Below are 18,526 nucleotides of genomic sequence, written 5' to 3'. Positions count from 1 at the left end.
GTCCAGTAGTTTTAGAGAGGGCCATTTTAGCAGTGTGACTCAGGCCACTGGGGGCTGAATCCCACCTTTCCTGCTCTGGGAAATGACTTCACTCCTCTCTCTTTGCCTGTAAAGTGAAGGTATAATAGCTTAGACCTGTAAGAGTGCAGTAAATCCTGGCCGATATCATCCTATTTTGCTATTTAATAGCCCAGATGCCAAGGCTGGTGGGGAACGGGGGACAAGATGGCCTTGGAGAGATAGGGTGGCAGGGTCCATTTCTGCAGGGCCTCAGGCTCCCTGGCTAGGATTTGAACTTTTGTTCTAAGAGAAATTAAACGACCTTTAAATAGGGTTTCAGGGGTGCCTGGGTGGCTCAGTCGGTTAAGCGTCCAGCTTTGGCTCAGATCATGATCTCGCTGTCCATGAGTTCGAGCCCCGCATCGGGCTCTGTGCTGACAGCTCGGAGCCTGGAGTGTGGAGCCTGTTTCAGATTCTGTGTCTCCCTCTCTCTCTGCCCCTCCCCCGCTCATGCTCTGTCTCTGTCTCTCTCAAAAATAAATAAACATTAAAAAAATTAATAAAAAAAACCCACACACATTTATGATATAGTCCCATGTGCACTCCTTTACAGTAAATGATAAGATCTAGCGACTGACCTAATAACAACTACAATAACTCCCTCTAGTCCCAGTGTCCGTGATAGTCCAAGATGTTCGCGACTATTACGGCATGATATGAAAATATCTGTGATCTTAATTGGCAACCGAGTCCCAGGCACTTCTGCTCCTATTGAACTTTGTTGCCTTTGTCTATCCCCAAAGGAAATACTTGATTTCTATTAGATATTAATACAATAAAGATGCACCTCCCCCTCATTTCTATCCTGAATTTTATCCACACTGGTCATGAATCTCTGCTTTAAAGAGTTCTAAGGTGGGGAATGACATGACTACATTTGCATGAAAAAAACCACGCACAATTCCTCTAGGCTGCCGCGTGGAGAGCAGACGAAGAGGGAGACACTGGATGCAGCCTAGTTAGGAGAATGTTCTGGGTGTCCAGACGAGACAGGGTGACGGCTTGGACTGGGGTGATGGCAGTGGAGATGAGCTTTGGAAGCTCTTTGGTTGATAAAGTAGCCGGGGGTAACGGTTAGGGAGAAGAAGGTTCTACGTAACTCCTAGGTTTCTGGTGTCGACTGTGTGTCCAGCACTCTGCCCGACTCTGTAACTGTGTTTCCTCATGTCTGTGGGAGAGAGTCTAGCTGTAGAAGTGATTCCAAGAAGTGATTTCGTTGTCAGAACAACGAAAACAGTGTGACGCTAGTCCAGAAATAGATTTTTACATGCCGTATAACATTCTAGAAGAAATCTCAATCGGTGGAGGAAGGAAAGGATTATTCAGTAAACGGTGAAGGTTGGAATAACGGGCTTATCCTTTGAACAAAAAGAAACTACTTAGATCTTGCTTCGTACTATCCATCTAAACAAATTCCAGGTCGATTAAAGGTTCAATGTAAAGCGAAAAGATCATGGAAGTCGGATTCCTGTGGGTGGGAGGGGCCAAGCAGTGGCAGGCAGGCAGGGGGTCAGGGCCTGTCTGGGTGTGCTGGTGAGTTCAGGGGAGTCTGAGGCGGTGCCTGGTAGGAATCGGAGGGGAACTGGGAGAGGAGGCTGGCAAAGGTGGTTTGAGGGGATACGGTGGATGGTCTTGGGGGCGAACCAAGGCAATTTTATTCTGTAATGGAAGCCATCAAGGACTGGGGGACAAAGGGGAGAAAATTTCGGGGCTCGGTGTCTTTGGACTATTTTGCCTGGGGGACCCGTGGCCAGGTGAATCCGTGGCCACGTGGAATCCGTTTCCTTAGACCTGAGATAAGGCTGGCGAATGGATCTGGTCCCCACTCGGTCGCCTGGCTTGTCCCCTCTGGGCCTTGGCTTTCCGTCGGTAAAACAAGCGGCTGGATTCCTCAAGGTGGCAAAGTGGGACCAGAGGACCTCCTGGGCCCCCGTTCTGGATGCGTCTCTAACTCCCTCTGTTCCCAGGCTCATCCTGGGGATGATGGTGACCACCTCCTTCCTGTCCATGTGGCTAAGCAACACCGCCTCCACTGCCATGATGCTGCCCATCGCCAGCGCCGTCCTGAAAAGTCTCTTTGGCCAGGAGACTCGGAAGGACCTCGGCCAGCAGAGCGAAGAGAACGCAGGTGAGGCTGTGGAAAGGCACCGGGGCAGCCCCCCGACCCAGCACGCAAGAGCGGGAGCAGGGTGTCCAAAAGTTGCAGGGGAAGGTGAAGCAAACGCACTTGCTGAGCATATATTATGCGCCGAGTGTTTACATAATAATAGTAACTGACAATTGGCGAAGCCAAACCTTGACACCTTTCTTTCTTTAATTGCATTCACTGAGTGCTTACTGTGTACCGAGTGACGAGTTCAACACTTTGCCCACACTGTCTCTTACTTCTCAAAACAACCTTATGAAGTAGGTACTATACTTACGCCTGGCTTCAGAGCATTTGAAGAGATGCTCAGCACCGCTAATCCCCAGAGAAATGCAATGTTGACAGACCCTGTAACCCGGCGGTTTTGCTCCTGGATGCACACGCCAGAGGAGTTCCGATGCAGGTCCACGAGGGGACAGTTGGGACGGCGCTCACTGCCTCGTACTCTGTGGTGGGGTGACTTGGTAGCCACGTGAACGCAATCACCAATAAAGGGGAAGGTGAAGTGCGTGCTGTTGAGCCCCATGCTGCTTTTAGGAGCAAAGAATTCGTTCTAGAAACGGATCTCACAGAACACAGCTGGGATTGAAAGAAGCCAGAGTGAGAGACAGGAGACAATGCCATTATGTAAATTAAAACCTCACGCAAGGGGCCACTTTGCAAGAACATAAGCGGATGAGAGACTACAGATTAAACACATCAGCACGGTTGCTCTGGGAAGGATGGGAGTGGGAAATGGGAACCAAAGGGACTAAATAAAGAAGTAAATAGGGACGCCTGGGTGGCTCCGTCGGTTAAGCATCCGACTTCGGCTCACGTCATGCTCTCACAGATCGTGAGTTCGAGCCCCGTGTCGGGCTCTGTGCTGACAGCTCAGAGCCTGGAGCCCGCTTCCGATTCTGGTCTCTCTCTCTCTCTCTCTCTGCCCCTCCTCTGCTTGTGCTTGCTCTCTCTCTCTCTCTGTCTCAGAAATAAACATTAAAAAAAGAAAAAAACGAATGAAAAGAACAAAAGAAATAAAACGAAAGAACGGCCTTGTACAATAAGCAGTGAGAGTGGGATGTGATTCACTCGAATGCTGGAAACTGTGTTCTTAAGAAAATGCAAGTAGCTGCTGCATTCTTAGATGGCTAACCAAGGGCTCAGAGAGGGGAAGTGACTTCCCCAGGACACAGCAGATGAATGGCCGAGCCCAGCCTTGCACCCCGGCAGTCCGGTTCCAGAATGTGCTATCTTACCCATGGGACCGGCTGCATCTGTGAGAATGCAGGTAAATGTCTACTTGCAAGTGGCTTGAAACATAACGGTTTGTTTTCCTCAAATATCAAGAAGTCAGGTGGAGTGCCTGGGTGGCTCAGTCAAGATGATTTTGGCTCAGGTCATGATCCCAGGGTCGTGGGGTCAGGCTCCCTGCTCAGAGTGGAGTCTGCTTGGGATTCTCTCTCTCTCTCTCTCTCTCTCTCTCTCTCTCCCTCTGCCCTTCTCCCCCACTCACTCTTTCTCTCTTTCTCTAAAATAAAGAAAGAAGTCAGAGAGAGGCAAAGACAGGATTGACTGATTGATTCAGAGACACAAAGATGCCAGGACTTTTCACTGGCATCTCTGTGATTCCCTTGATCTTGCCCTCCCGGTTGCAGCAGCTGCCCTCTTCTGTCTGCTTTAAAATGTCTTCCTTTTTGGGGCGCCTGGGTGGCTCAGTCGGTTAAGCGGCGGACTTCGGCTCAGGTCACGATCTCTCGGTCCGTGAGTTCGAGCCCCGCGTGGGGCTCTGTGCTGACGGCTCGGAGCCTGGAGCCTGTTTCCGATTCTGTGCCTCCTTCTCTCTCTGACCCTCCCCTGTTCATGCACTGTCTCTCCCTGTCCCAAAAATAAATAAAACGTTAAAAAAAATTTTTTTTAAATAAAAAATAAATAAAATGTCTTCCTTTTTATTACATAAATGCAGTTTAAAAGGAAGCTTTAAACCAGTTCATGTGTGGACAGAAATCTCTAGTTCATCCCCAATATTGAGTCTGTCTTTGCTCTGTTAGTGATAGAACCCCCCCCCCCCCCACATGGGCACGTGGCTTTGGAGAGAAAAAGCTCAATTTCCTGGCTGCCCTTGCAATGAGGCGCGGTCACGTGACAAAGTTTGACCAATGGTATGCGAGCAGGATGGTGCCTGCAGCTCCCGGGTCCTTCCCTTCCTGCCCTCCACTCCTGCTGGCTGGAATGGGACCTGACCGAGAGATGGGGTGGGAAGTGCCACCTGGGAAGCCACATGTTGAGTGACAGATGGGGGAGCTTGGGATCATTTTTCCTGGATAACACAACCAACGCCGTTCGTGAACCCCTAGGCTCTGAGTGCTAGTTGTATATTTTTGAATACGTGTTAAAATTAATATATGTGTTAATAATCTAAACAGTGATCCGTGTACCATCTAAGTTCATCTCGTTTACTGTGGTATGAGTCTCTGCCTATGATGCAGTGAGGGGTTTTGTTTATTTTATTTCCACATCGGCCCTGCGAGCTAGGAACGATGAGAACTACCTTCCAGGTGAGGTTCAGAGAGGTGAGGTGACAGGTCCAGAATCAATCACACTGTTGGTACAGCAGCAGAGCCGGGATCTCTGCAAGGTCAAAATCTTCCAGGTGGAAGGGAAGAGATGTTCTACAACGAGTCAGAAAACTTATTGTGGGGGCGCCTCGGTGGCTCAGTGGGTTGGGTCCGACCTCCGCTCACAGTCCGTGAGTTCGAGCCCCGCGTCGGGCTCTGTGCTGACGGCTTGGAGCCTGGAGCCCACTGCAGATTCTTTGTCTCCCTCTCTCTCTCTCTCTCTGCCCCTCCCCTGCTTGCACTCTGTCTCTCTCTCTCTCTCTCTCTCTGTCTCAAAAATAAATAAAAAAAATTTTTTTAATGTTTTAAATACATTTTTAGAAAAAGAAAACTTACTCTGTGAGCGTCCAGATAGTAAATATTTCAGGCTTTGCTGGCCACACCATCACTACTGCTCAAACTCTGTCCTTGCAGAGAGAAAGCCTCCACAGGCAATATGTAAATAAGCGGGTGTGGCTGGGTTCCACTGAAATTTTATTTACGGTTGCCGAAATTACAATTTTGTGTAATTTTTACATCACGAAGTATTAGGCTTCTGCTGACTTTCTCCAGCCGCTTAAAAACGTAAAAACCAATCTCCAGGCGCCCGGGCGGCTCAGTCAGTTAAGCGTCCGGCTTCGGCTCAGGTCATGATCTCACGGTCCATGGGTTCGAGCCCCGCGTCAGGCTCTGTGCCGACAGCTCAGAGCCTGGAGCCTGCTTCGGATTCTGTGTGTGTGTGTGTGTGTGTGTGTGTGTGTGTGTGTGTCTCTCTCTCTCTCCCTCTCTGCCCCTCCCCCGTGCACGCTCTATCTCTCTCAGTCTCTCAAAAATAAGTTAACGTTAAAAAAAAAATTTTTTTTTTTTTTAATGTAAAAACCATTCTCAATTGGCAGGCAGCGGGCCAGAGTCAACCCACGGGCCACAGTCTGCTCACTTCCACGGCTTCATCAGTTTTCGGACTGTTTCCCTTGGGCGTTGGGCTTCAAGAGAACTGCCTCACGGTCACCCTGGAATGGTGACTCAGCTCCTTCTCCGACTTCTACCCCACTTCCTCTGTTTTATACGCTGGGCTTCCGAGGAACGATCACAGATGTTTCCTGAGCACTTACTTCAGGCCAGGGTTCTTGGGGGCCTTACATCTGAATGACGTAGAACCAGCATTGACTCCATTTAGCAGATTGGCAACCGAGGAAGCAATTTAAGAAAAGAGGCTAGAGTAGCCTCCAAGGTCACACAGCTGCACAACAGGGGCTCTGGTATTTTGAATCTTGGCTGGCTGACTTCAGAGCTTGGACTCTTAACCTCTGCTAGTCTGTCTTGTACACAAGATTTTTTTTTTTTTCCCCAAGAGTTTAGTGGCCAGGAAAAAAAAAAAAAGAGAGCCATTTCCTTCGTTATAAAGATGGAAAAATCTGAGATCCAGGAAGGGGAAAGGACTTGCCTACAGTCACACACAGTGTTGGGTGCAAGGCGAAATCCAGAATCTTCTCCCATATGCTGTAGGATGTCAGGAGGTAGGAGACCCTGGGAAGCAGGGGCAGATAACTACTTTCACAAGTGGTAGGATCAGAGAGCAGGACTGATTAATGATCAGCCCTGAGTCCTAAAGGAAGGCTAATTCCAGTGCAAAGAGAGATGTTCCCTTCCACCCAGTCTCTGTGGCCTGGTGGCAGGCCATGAGTGAGGACAGCGGAGGAGGGAGTGGAGACTGTTAGTGGGCCAGGACGGGGGGGAGCAGGCTCCTGGGGGACCTAGGTCCATGAGGGACACCCAGAGCAACCACAGAGATGATAATATGAGCTCTCATTTCTTGAAGACCCACCAGCCAGACATGGTGCTTAATTTTTCATACTCATTAGCTCATTTTATAACAGTACCAAGAGGTAAGTGAGCCCCATTTTACAGAGGAGGACACTGGGGTTCAGGGAGGCAAAATGATTTGCCCAAAGCAGCGTGGTTAGTTAGTTGCTGAGCTCTGTCTGAATCTAGAATCTACGATTGTAAAAGACGAGGCTGGCTTACCATCCTTCAAGATAATGTCATTCAAAAAGCAATGTTTTAGGCTAGGTTAAGCACTGCCCTCCTCCTTCACTCCTCATTCACGAGGTCAGAAGCCGGGGGGGGGGGGGGCTTCCGAGGCCCTTTTCTCATCTGTGAAATGAGGACACCTCCCATTTCGTACATATCGTTGGGAAGCTGGCATGAGATCCGAGAGCCTGGCGCACAGGATGTGGTTGATACATGGCGGTTGTATAAAAATCACTAAGATTTCCAGGAATAGGGGAGGAGCGGGTGATACGACCCTACCCCTTGGTGCACCTTTAAGTTTCCTTGAACCTCTAGTGGAGAGGGATTTGTTTGTTACCCGTCTCCTCCACGGACCCCGAGCCCCATGGCGGCTTGCGTCAGTCTTTCCCGTTGCCATGAACAACCTACACGGGTAGAGTGTTGTTCACCCAGAACGCTGTTTGGCACGTAGTAGGGCTTCAATAATTGTGTGGCGTTAATGGATAAATGAATGAATGGATCAGTTACGTCACTGTTCTTTTTAAGTTTTTATTTACTTATTTTGAGAGAGAGAGAGAGAGAGAGGGTGCAGAGGAGGGGCAGAGAGAGAGGCGGAGAGAGAGAACCCCAAGCAGGCTCTACACCGTCAGCGCAGAGCCCAGCATGGGACTCGATCCCACAAACCGTGAGATCATGACCTGAGCTGAAATCAAGAGTCGGATGCTTAAGCGACTGAGCCACCCGGGTGCCCCAGTCACATCACTGTTCCAAACCTCAGTGGGTTTGGAACCTCCTCCATAAAATGGGGTATGAATACTTATTACCCAGACTGTTGCAAGTGTTAAATGAATTAATGGATGTCAACCTGCCCAAGCTTGGGGGGCTTTGATACAAGATACCGAATTTGATACGAGAACTCTTTCCCGAATATCCCAGGCTTCAAGAACATGCTATCCACACACAGTTGGCTGTGCCAGGTGAGACCTGCTAAGAGCCAGGTGGGCGCTGTTGGAGATGGAGCGAGATTCAAGAGGTGGGGGATCAGCGGTCCTGGGAACAAGCCTGACTCTGCCACTGACCCACTGGGTCATCATGATCCAGGCTGTAAGCTGCCTCTCCGGGCCTCAGTTTCCCCAGATGAAAGGAGGACGGGAGAAACGGCCTAGCTCTCCCAGGCTCTTCTAAGGCTGCTGCAAGATTGCAAATGGGAAAGTTCTTTGGGTCCCTCAGGGATTGGTGTTATTTCGGCAAGACCTCACATGAGCTCCAAGCTCCTAACCGGCCAGCCATTTTGGAGACTTGGCCCCCACTGGCCGATTTGCACATGGTCACCTGGATCACTGTGGTCACAAGAGGCACGGGGGTGCACCCTGGGTAAATAGTTAAGAACATTCAGCATCTTGGTTTTTCGTGGTGTGTGTGTGTGTGTGTTTTTCAACTGCATCCTCGTGGGCTTTATTATCATCACGCTTATGAGGAAAATGATGCTCGGCATATAAGTTTTTCATCTTGCTGACTTGTATAAAGAGGTAAAACTCCTTCCTTATCTCATGCGCTATACTGATGATTGCTGTTTACTGTTGTACCTGCACAGCTTTCTTTCTCTGCCTTGCCAGTAGCAGGTACGGTCTCATATTGGGGCCCCCCCAGCTCAGTTGCTGGTGGCCACCAGCTTCCGTAGATGAGTGACAGGGGCCAGGTGGGGACTGTAGCAGACTGCCTGCGAGCACAGGCCCCTCGGAAGGTGTGGGCAGCCTCTGGAGGCCACAGTCTCCCCCACCTATAACTTGGGGTGAGTGTTTTCAATGCTGGCCGCACAAAAGAATCAACTGCTGAGCTTTTAAAAAATACCAAAGCCCAGGTTCCTCTCCCAAGCTGCTAAACCAGAGCTTCTAGGTGGGGCCTGGACACTTCTAGGAAATTCTGCCATTCCTCAAGGGTGCCCAGAGCTGCTTTGGGTTGTGCCAGAGACGTTAGCGAGCTCTGCTGAGGTCTAGATGCCGTGGGACAGCTGTGGTCCCAACCCAGGTAGGAAGTGAAGGGTACAGAGGAAGGTAGAGGTGAGTCGGGGCTGGGGGGTTGCTGGGTCCGAGTTCTTCATGTCTGGCCTTGCCCTGGGGAGCGACTTTGCCCACCATCGTAGGTGTCCTATTAACGGCCCTGACTTCCTGCTTCAATGCCCTGGCCTCTGGCCCCGCTCATTGGATGTGGCGGTGTGCTCCATCATAGGAGCCTTGGAACCCTCATCCCTGTGGCCCAGGGTGAGCCGATCTGCATTCAGCCTTTGGACCTCTGCTGGCGATCAGCAGGCCCAGCCTTGGTAAAATGACAGTCAGCTCCCACAGATCCCAATCCCTGTAAATACCAACAGGGAAGAAACAGCCCAGCGCGGAGAGGGGAAGGGACTTCTTCCCCAAGCCACATAGTGAAACAGGGAAAGAGCTGGGGCTGGAGTCCAGACCCTTCCTCCCAAACACACATCTGCAGTTAAACAGCTGGAGTTTATTCTGGTTGCCCCAGTGAGAGAGAGCACAAGCCACCAGCAGCCGTGATGGCCTCCGTCAGACGCGTTACAAAAGACCTCTCATGGGCTGTGGGCTTTGGCTGAGGCATTTGTGGGCGTCTAAGGAACCTTGCTCTAGATTGAATGACATCAGGAGTCGGGGGCAATTCTACAGGTAAAGAAGTAGCAGCCATTCATTCGGCAAGAGAGGGTGTGCTTGGCATTTTGTGGCGGCAAGTGGCTTTGTGCTGTGACGAGATTATGCAGTGTCCTTGCTCTGTCTCACTTCATCAAGTCTCAGAGAGTGACTCTGTCTGATGTTGGCAAAGTGTAAGATGATTTAGCTCCAACAAGAGAACACATGGCAAATCTGGGCCAGACCAGTTCTGGACGTCAGGGGCCGCTTTCTTATTCTTTCTCAAGAGTAACCCACATTTACTAAATCCTTGCTAGGGCTCAGATTCCTGTTAAATTCTTTCAGTTGGGATCTGGTCAACTTTGGCTCACTACATCTAGCCCACCTCCTGGTTTTTGTGTGTGTGTGTGTGCAACCTATGAACCGAGCATAGTTTTTATATGTTTAAATGGTCGAATAAATCAAAAGAATATTTTGTGACATGTGACAATCGTATGATCTTCAGATTTCAGCGTCCAAAACTAAAGGTTTAGCCACACATATTCATTTATGTATTGTCTGTGGCCATTTCATGGCAGAGTTGAGTACGACAGAGACGTATGGGCCCCCCAAAACTAAGATATTTACTGTCTGGTCCTTTACAGAAGAAATGTGCCAAGCCCTGCTTTATTTGTTTATTTTTGTGTCTATTTATTTTTGAGAGAGAGAGAGAAACAGGGTATGAGCAGGGGAGGGGCAGAGAGAGAGAGAGAGGGAGACACAGAATCTGAAGCAGGCTCCAGGCCCCAAGCTGTCAACACAGAGCCCATTGTGGGGCTCGAACCCACGAGCCATGAGATCATGACCTGAGCTGAAAGCAAACGCTTAACTGAGCCACCCAGGCGCCCCACCAATCCCTGCTTTAAATGGTGTCTTAGTCCATTCAGTCTGCTCAAACAAAAATACCGTGGATTGAGTATTTATTTCTCATAGTTCTGGAAGCTGGGAAGTCCAAGATCAAGGTGCCAGCAAATTTGATGTCTGGTGAGAGACTATTTTTTGATTCGTAGACGGCCGTCTTCTCTGTGTCTACACACGATGGAAGAGGCAAGGGAACTCTATGGGGCATCTGTTACAAGGGCACTAATCCCATTCGTGAGGATTCTATGCTTGTTACGTAATCACCTCCTAAGGGCCCCACCTCCTAGTACCATCTCAGCGGGGATCAGGTTTCAACATATGAGGCTGGGGGAGATGCAGACATTCAGTCTATAGCTAATGGGTCAGCTCCTTAATCCTCTTGACAACTCTAGAATTATTACTTCCATTTTATGAATTAAAGAACTGAGGTACAGCGAGACTAAGAGATTTTTCCAAACCCAGGTTTCTCAACTTCAGCACCGTGACGTTTTGGGTGGGATGATTCTTTGGGGGGGGGGGGGCTGACTTGTGCATAGGAGGACGTTTAGCAACGTTCCTGGCCTCCACCCACTAAATGCCAGTAACACCCCCACACCCCCACTCCCACTCCCAGTTACGACAGCCAAAAATGTCTCCAGACGTTGCCCAGTGTCTCTCGGAGGCAGAATCGGCCCCAGTTGGGAACCACTGCTGTAAGCTTGCATCGTAAGTGATGGATCCGTGATCTGAACCCAGAACCTGTGTGTTCGGCTCTCCGTCACACCCTCAATGCCCAGGGATAGGTTCTCTTGTTCTTGGTGATGGTTTCAGCTACAAAAAATCTTAATCCCTGCAATTGTTCTTGTCTCCAAAACACTATTGAAGGCTTCCAGGGAGACTGACCTATTAGGCAAGGGGTATCTTTAAAAGGAAGTCAGATCCTGTCCCGACTCCCCTTTGCTCAAACACTCCCCTGGCTCTGCTCACATCTGACTCGGCGTAAACGCCGAAGTCCTTACTGTGAGCCCCAAGACCTCCGCGTGACCCAGCCCACCTCCTGCCCCCACTCGCTCACCCCCGCTCCTTCCCTCACCTCACCTCCTGCCACCCTATCCTTTACTTAGGCCCCTCCAGCCCCAGCCCCACTGCTCTCCCTTCTTCTCAACACACCAGATACATTCTCACCTCAGGGCCTTTGCACTTGCTGCTACTGTTGCCTAGAATCCTCTTCCCACGGCTCTTCCTATGACTGGCTCCTTTTTTCTTTTTTCCTCTTGGCTCCTTTTATCCTTGAGGTCTCAAATCAGCTGCCATCAGCTCATGGTGTCTTCTCAGTTGACTTGGTCACAGCCGCCCACCTGCTCCCCTCCCGACTCGGCAATCACTCTCCATCACACCACCCACTTTCTCCTACATCCCTACCTGAGATGTTCTTTCTTCATTGCTTGTCTGTCTCCCCTTCTGGAATATAACCTTCCTGGGAGCTGGGAGCTTGTTCTACATTATTCACCGTGTACTGCAAGCTCATAGCCAATAGCACATAGTAGGTGCTCAACAAATACTGAATGAATGAATGAATGAATGCATGTATGGGAGAGCAGGGTGACTGACCCATTACTTAAGAGCTAGTCTTTCATAAACATCCCATTGCCAATGGCAGCTCAGGGGAGTCCGGAGCTGAGTTACCGGTCGTCTAGAGGACTTGCAGCGTAACCCCCGTCCACAGGCCCCAAGACCATCTCCGAATAGGAATAGGTGGGACGGAAGGATGGAATCTCAGGTGCCTTTTTGAAAAGTTCAATTAACGGTATAGGAGGGGAACCCGAAGAAGCCCTTTCCGCTGACGACGTAAGAATAGGAACACTCCTATCCACTCACCACATTCCACTAAAGACGTCCTGTTCTTCCCTCCCAGCTGCTGTGCGGAGAAACGGGCTGCACGCGGTGCCCACGGAGGTGCAGTTTCTTGCTGGCACGGAAGAGTGAGTTCCCGGTGCACTCGATAGAGGACCCAGTGCTTGATCCGAGGAGATGATGACCAAGAATTCAGTGCTGCAAGCAATCCTCCCCCAGCCCCCACTTTCTCCAAATGACCTAGTGCCCAAGTTTCTACCATTCATCCCTTTGGCTTAGGCCAAAACAAACAAACAAACAAACAAAAACCAGTGCAATTGTGGACGGCAAGGGCAGGGGAGCACATGAGGTCCCTAGAGGTCTGGTGCGGTGGCGCATCTGAGAGGAGGGGCCAGCCGAGCGGGAGCACGCGGCTACGAGACGGTCAAGGAGGAGAAGCACGCAGACAGGGGTCAAGAGGCTCTAGAGGCAAAAGTATCCTAAGAGACGATCACAATCCTCACAGCTGTGTGACTAAGGAAGCCTCTCCGCCTCGATGGCACGTTTAGTGTCCGATGTCCTTTGTATTTGGCAGTGTGCTTAAGAGCTTGGGGTTTGGGAGCCCGGCAGACCTGACTCTGGATCTGGTTCTGCGGCTCGCCGGCGGTGTGATTGGGACAAGTCAGTCAGGTTGGTTTCATCCACCAACTGGGCGTGACATTGGTACCCACCTGAGAGGGCTGTTTTGAGATGAAATCAGCTAACGTCGATCAAGTAGGTCACCAGGCCCTACGGGCACAGGTAGCGCTTGTTGTTAATGGCATTGTTCCCTTGGTTTGTTGGCGATGAAACGGCAGGAAGTAAAGTCGCCTGCTCAAGGCATTGCTTGGCACCAGTCAGGTCTGTTGTATGCATCCAACAAATATTTATAGACAGCTGAACAACACCAGGCACCGCCGGAGATGCAGCAACAGGCAAAAATCCAGCCCTTGTGGGGTTTACATACCAGGGACAAGACACAAACATATGAGTGGAATTCATAGTATGTCAGATGGTTGGTGAGAGCTACGCAGGGGAACAAAGCAGGAGAGAAGGCCGGGGGGAGGGTGGCCTGCGGGGTGTGAAAAGGCAGCTTTAAAACAGGTGGTCAGAAGGTGACACTTAAGCAAACACCTGTAGGAGGTGAGGGTCATGGGGGCCCCATGGGAAGAGCGGTCTCAGCGGAGGGGCCGGCAGGTGCAAAGGTCCTGAGAGTCCAAAGCGGCCAGGAAGCCAGTATGGCTGGTGGAGTGGATGGCAGCAGTTGGGGTCCGAGAGATCACTTGTGTGGTGGTGGAGAGGCAGACCGTGAGGGACCTCCTAGGCTAATGACGTAGCCTTGACTTTGAACGAGAGGGGAGCCAACGGAGGCTTTTGGCAGAGGAGAGACATGATCTCATGTCTGATTGTCTTATTCTGTGGCCTCCGCTCCTTCCTGGCACCATATCCGGGGGCTTTGAGTCCAGCTTTGAGATGTGGTTTCTGTGAGTGGCCCGGCCACTCACTAATACATGCAACCTAGGAATCTGTGTGGGCCATCTGCCCATGCAGAGCTTGTGCTGAATCTATGGGAAAAGACTCAGTCCTCATTCTTCTAGAGCTCTGTGTCCACTGAATGAACACCCCATCCATTGGATGGGGGCTCCATATCCATTGGAGTGGAAGTCCCCTCTCCGGGCCTTAGTTTCCCCAACTGAACAAAGAAGTGCTTGCACGAGGTGAACCCTAAGGCCCCTTCTGCTCTCAGTCTCATCGTGAGGCTGAGTCTGGTCCCCTAGGCCTGGGGACCCACAGTGCCTGCCAGGACTTTCACCCTGAGAAGTCAGGCCATGACATCAGTCTCCAGCCGCCTCTTGTCTTCCCTTCCTTTTAGACCCCAAATCACATTCCAGTTGCCTTCCAGATAAGGGGCTTCTCATTAACAATTAAGGCCAGAAGATATTTGAAGTATCTTTGATTCCTTAAAAAAAAAAAAAAAAATTGATCTGTTATAGAGGGACAATTGTTAATGTCATTCATTTAGAAAAATTTTATAATTGCACAATGAAGAAGAATACTCTTTTTTTTAATGTTTATTTATTTTGGGGAGACAGAGAGAGACAGTGTGAGCAGGGGAGGGGCAGAGAGAGAGGGAGACACAGAATCCAAAGCAGGCTCCAGGCTCCGAGCTGTCAGCACAGAGCCTGACGTGGGGCTCAAACTCATAAGCCGTGAGATCATGACCTGAGCCGAAGTCAGATGCTTAACTGACTGAGCCACCGAGGCACCCTGAAAAAGAATACTCGTAGACAAAAAGAAAGACGTACCCAGCATCTCGGTCCCAAAGACAGATTAAAACAGTTAAGGGAGTACTATTCTAGACTATTTCTGGATGCCTCTCTATGTACATAAATGCATTTTAAAAATAAAAACGTTGATAATGCTGTATATGCTCTTATGTAACCTGCTGTCTCACTTAATAAAACGTGGTCAGCATCTTTTCACCTCAATAAATTGATAGCAACGCCATTATCTTTTAATTATATAATTAACAATTCTTAAATTCATTCTTTCCCAATCCTCTTAACTGCACCAGAAAAACAACCCAGAAAATATAAAGAATAAAGGAGGGAAAAAATTCCATAATTTCATGCCCAAGAAAGGCACCTTAAAAATAACTTTGTGTATACCATTCTAAATTTTTCTTAATACTCACGTATTCATCAAATATATGAATATTTTTAAAATAAATTAAGCAGTTACGTACCCTTTTTCACTTTATATGATGGACATAGTTTATCCTAATAAACATCTGTCTAGATCATGTGGGGGGTTTTTTGTTTTCGTTTTTGAGAGAAAGAGAGAGCACTAGCAGGGGAGAGGGGCAGAGGGGGAGAGGGAGAATCTCGAGCGGGCTCCACAGTGACGTGGGGCTCGATCTCACGACCCTGGGATCATGACCTGAGCCGAAATCAAGAGTCGGACGCTCGACCGACTGAGCCACCCAGGTGCCCCTAGCTCATCATTTTTAATAGCTGTGTTGGTGTTCCATCCAGAAAGAGGATCATTTTGATCTATCGGATCCCCTTTGGATGGAGATTAGGGTTGTTTGTAATGTAAACTATATTTAAAATTTTTTTTTCAGTTTTTATTTATTTTTGGGACAGAGAGAGACAGAGCATGAACGGGGGAGGGGCAGAGAGAGAGGGAGACACAGAATCGGAAACAGGCTCCAGGCTCCGAGCCATCAGCCCAGAGCCTGACGCGGGGCTCGAACTCACGGACCGCGAGATCGTGACCTGGCTGAAGTCGGACGCTTAACCGACTGCGCCACCCAGGCGCCCCTGTAATGTAAACTATATTTAGTGCCGTGGTGAACTCATACCCACGCCCGAGGCACCTGCCCAATTATTTCTTTGGGATTAATTCTGAAAGTAGAACGTTTGAGCTGAAGGGTTGCACGTCTTTAGAGGTTTTCCATGCCTGTGCCAAGCTGCCTTCTAGAAAGACCACTTAGTTCTCCCAACCCAAGCGATGCTTCCCCGCCCCCCCCCCCCCCGAAGGCCAGAAATTCTGAAACGTGTTCTGAATGGCTTCTCTTTGGGTTTGTTTAAAGCAAAGACTGCCCTGAGGCGGAGGCTTCCTTGGACTGCAAGAAGGAGGGGGAATACCACAGGAACATCTGGAAGGGTTTCCTTATCTCCATTCCCTACTCAGCCAGCATTGGGGGCACTGCCACCCTCACGGGCACGGCCCCCAACCTCATCCTGCTTGGCCAGCTCAAAAGGTAAAGGCAGGTGCTCCACGGGGCACGGGGGTCTCTGCTCCTCCCACCCCTCCTCCTCTCCTTCACTCAACATTCGGGGAAATATGTACCGAATGCCTTCTATGGGCCAGGCTCTGGGGACCCAGCAGTGCACAAGCTCAGAGAAGACCCCGCGCTGGGGAACTTCCATTTTGGTGGTGGAGACAAGCAATAAAGGAAAAGGCAGCTGGATACATATGCAACGATGTGATAAGTTATGGAATCAAAGAAAGCGGGAGAAGGGTGCGGAAGGGACAGGAGTGGGTGCTATTTTACGGAGGCTGGTCAGGGATGTGCTGCCTCTGTAGCAAGGTGACATCTGGGACCTAGAAGTTATGTGAGCACAGGAAGGAGGAACATTCCAGACAGGGATAACCGGTGTGGTCAAAGGTGAAAGGCACAAAGACCAGGAGCGCAGAAGGCAGGGGGGAGGGAGTGTGGGGGGACAGAAGGTGAGTTGTTAGGACCCCAGCTTTTGCTGCCAGTGAGATGGGGAGCCCAGTGCAAAGCTGAGAGCGAAGGAACGACATGATGTGACATCGGCTTTGAAAAACCAACCCCGGGGCACCTGGGTGGCTCAGTCAGTTGGGCGTCCGACTTCGGCTCAGGTTATGATCTCATGGCTGGTGGGTTCGAGCCCCACGTCGGGCTCTGTGCTGACAGCTCAGAGCCTGGAGCCTGCTTCAGATTCTGTGTCTCCCTCTCTCTCTGCCCCTCCCCTGTTCATCTTCTGTCTCTGTCTCAAGAATAAATAAACATAGGGGCACCTGGGTGGCTCAGTCGGTTGAGTGTCCGACTTCAGCTCAGGTCACGATCTCATGGTTCGTGGGTTCGAGCCCCGCGTCAGGCTCTGCACTGACAGCTCAGAGGCTGGAGCCTGCTTCCGATTCTGTGTCTCCCTCTCCCTGCCCCTCCCCTGCTCATGCTCCGTCTCTCTCTGTCTCAAAAATAAATAAAAACATTAAAAAAAATTTTTTTTGTTTAAAAACCAACCCCACTGGGGGCATTGGGCTGTGGCCATGGCTGTGGCCGTAAGGTCCCAGGAGAAGCTCTGCAACCAGGCCCCCGGGCCAGCAGTGGAGCGAGCCCTGCCAGGAGCTAGTCTCCCCATTGCCAGAGCTGTTCCAAGAGTGGCTGGGTGGCCGTCTGTCGGGGCGGGAGAATAAAAGAGAAGGGTTCTCAGATGGCATATGACTTGTCAACTCCATGATCCCAAGCCCCTGGGTTTGAAGATGTAAGCAACCCCAGGTATTGCCAGATTCCGTTCCTACGATGTTCAGATTCCAGGATCTGAGAGGCGAGGATTCTAAGATCCCTCCGCAAAGGGAGGGAACCTCAGACGTTCATTAGTCCACGTGAAAGCATTTGGCAAACACACACAACAGACGTATTTAATATTCAAATGGCCCCAAATGCGGGCCAGCTCCCTTACCCGGTACTCAGTCCAAGAATCATGGACCTCCTGAGATGATGGGGGAAAGCCGGCTGTGATGGTCTTCCAGAGAGGAGGTTTGCTATCACTTCCCATCAAAGTGGTTTTCGTGGGAAATTCCAAGCACACCCGTCTTTTAACCCCCGAAGCCAATTTTCTTTCATTTGGAGAGAGACCGAGAGAGTGCGAGTGGGGGAGGGGCAGAGAGAGAGGGAGAGAGAGAACCCCAGGCAGGCTCCATGCGGTCAGCAAGGAGCCCAACACGGGGCTCGAACCCACGACACCGCGAGGGCACGACCTGAGCTGAAACCAAGAGTCAGGCGCTTAACCGACTGAGCCGCCTACGGGCCCCCCGGAGCCGATTTGAAAACCTTAACTTTCCACTATATTCTCAGGTCCTGAAACCTTTTGATTTTAAAAGCTGGTGATAGAAACCGGTGATTCTCAGCCATGGGTGCATATCAGAGTCACCCTCCCGGGGTGCCTGGGTCTCCGTTGCAGAGATTCGGATTCAGGAGGTGTGGGGTGAGGGTAGGGCTCAGCACTTTCCCAACTGACTCAGCCCGCTGCATGACTTGGGGTTGTCTTTTCATCTTTGAGCAGGCCTGGCCATGCCTCGTGGGTTTTGGTCTGTGGCTTTGTCTGTTTTGTTTTGTTTTTAAGGACTGCAAAACGGAAAGCCAAGATGGTCCTGCTTGCCACGTGGGGACAAGCTGAGTTGGGCCCTTTAGTGCCCTCAGTTAGAAGGAAGCACCAGCAAAAGGGCGTACGGGCTGGGAGGACAAAGCTGCTGGGCTGGGCAGGAAAGATGTGGGCTCTGGGGCCTTCCGGGGCAGATGCTGAGTTGCAGGGTAGGGGGGAGCGGGGCAGGTGGGGGCCGTTGCCGTCAGAGGGTTTTCAGGCTGCCTGATACGAGCAGGACTTTGTTCCAACTTGAAAAGAAATTAAGGGAAAAAATGCTGGAGGCAGAAGTAAATATATCAAATGTGAAGGATTTGGGGTAAATTACTTGTAAATCACATGCAAATCATACACAGCGTTTGACTGCATAAGCTTGGACCTTCTGGTCTGGCGGGAGAGGATTTAAAACGAATGCCAAATCATGCGGGGTTCTGATCCTCTAGCCAG

General features: G+C 50.4%; 1 protein-coding gene across 1 annotated transcript in view; it reads left to right on the top strand.

Moving 5' to 3' along the window:
* The window catches only part of SLC13A3 (solute carrier family 13 member 3), a 75,493-nt gene that overhangs the window by 29,097 nt on the left and 27,870 nt on the right, over positions 1-18,526 (top strand). The window contains exons 3-5 of the mRNA XM_086702377.1: positions 2,028-2,188; positions 12,226-12,292; positions 15,778-15,948. Of these exons, the coding sequence (XP_086558503.1) occupies positions 2,028-2,188; positions 12,226-12,292; positions 15,778-15,948 (399 nt within the window). The remainder of the gene's footprint in view (positions 1-2,027; positions 2,189-12,225; positions 12,293-15,777; positions 15,949-18,526) is intronic.

This window comes from Puma concolor, chromosome A3 (genome assembly GCF_028749965.1).
Source record: "Puma concolor isolate L17-30 chromosome A3, mPumCon1.1.hap2, whole genome shotgun sequence".
NCBI lineage: Eukaryota > Metazoa > Chordata > Mammalia > Carnivora > Felidae > Puma > Puma concolor.
The sequence above is the reverse complement of the archived record's forward strand: the minus strand, read 5'-3'. Positions and strand labels throughout refer to the sequence as shown.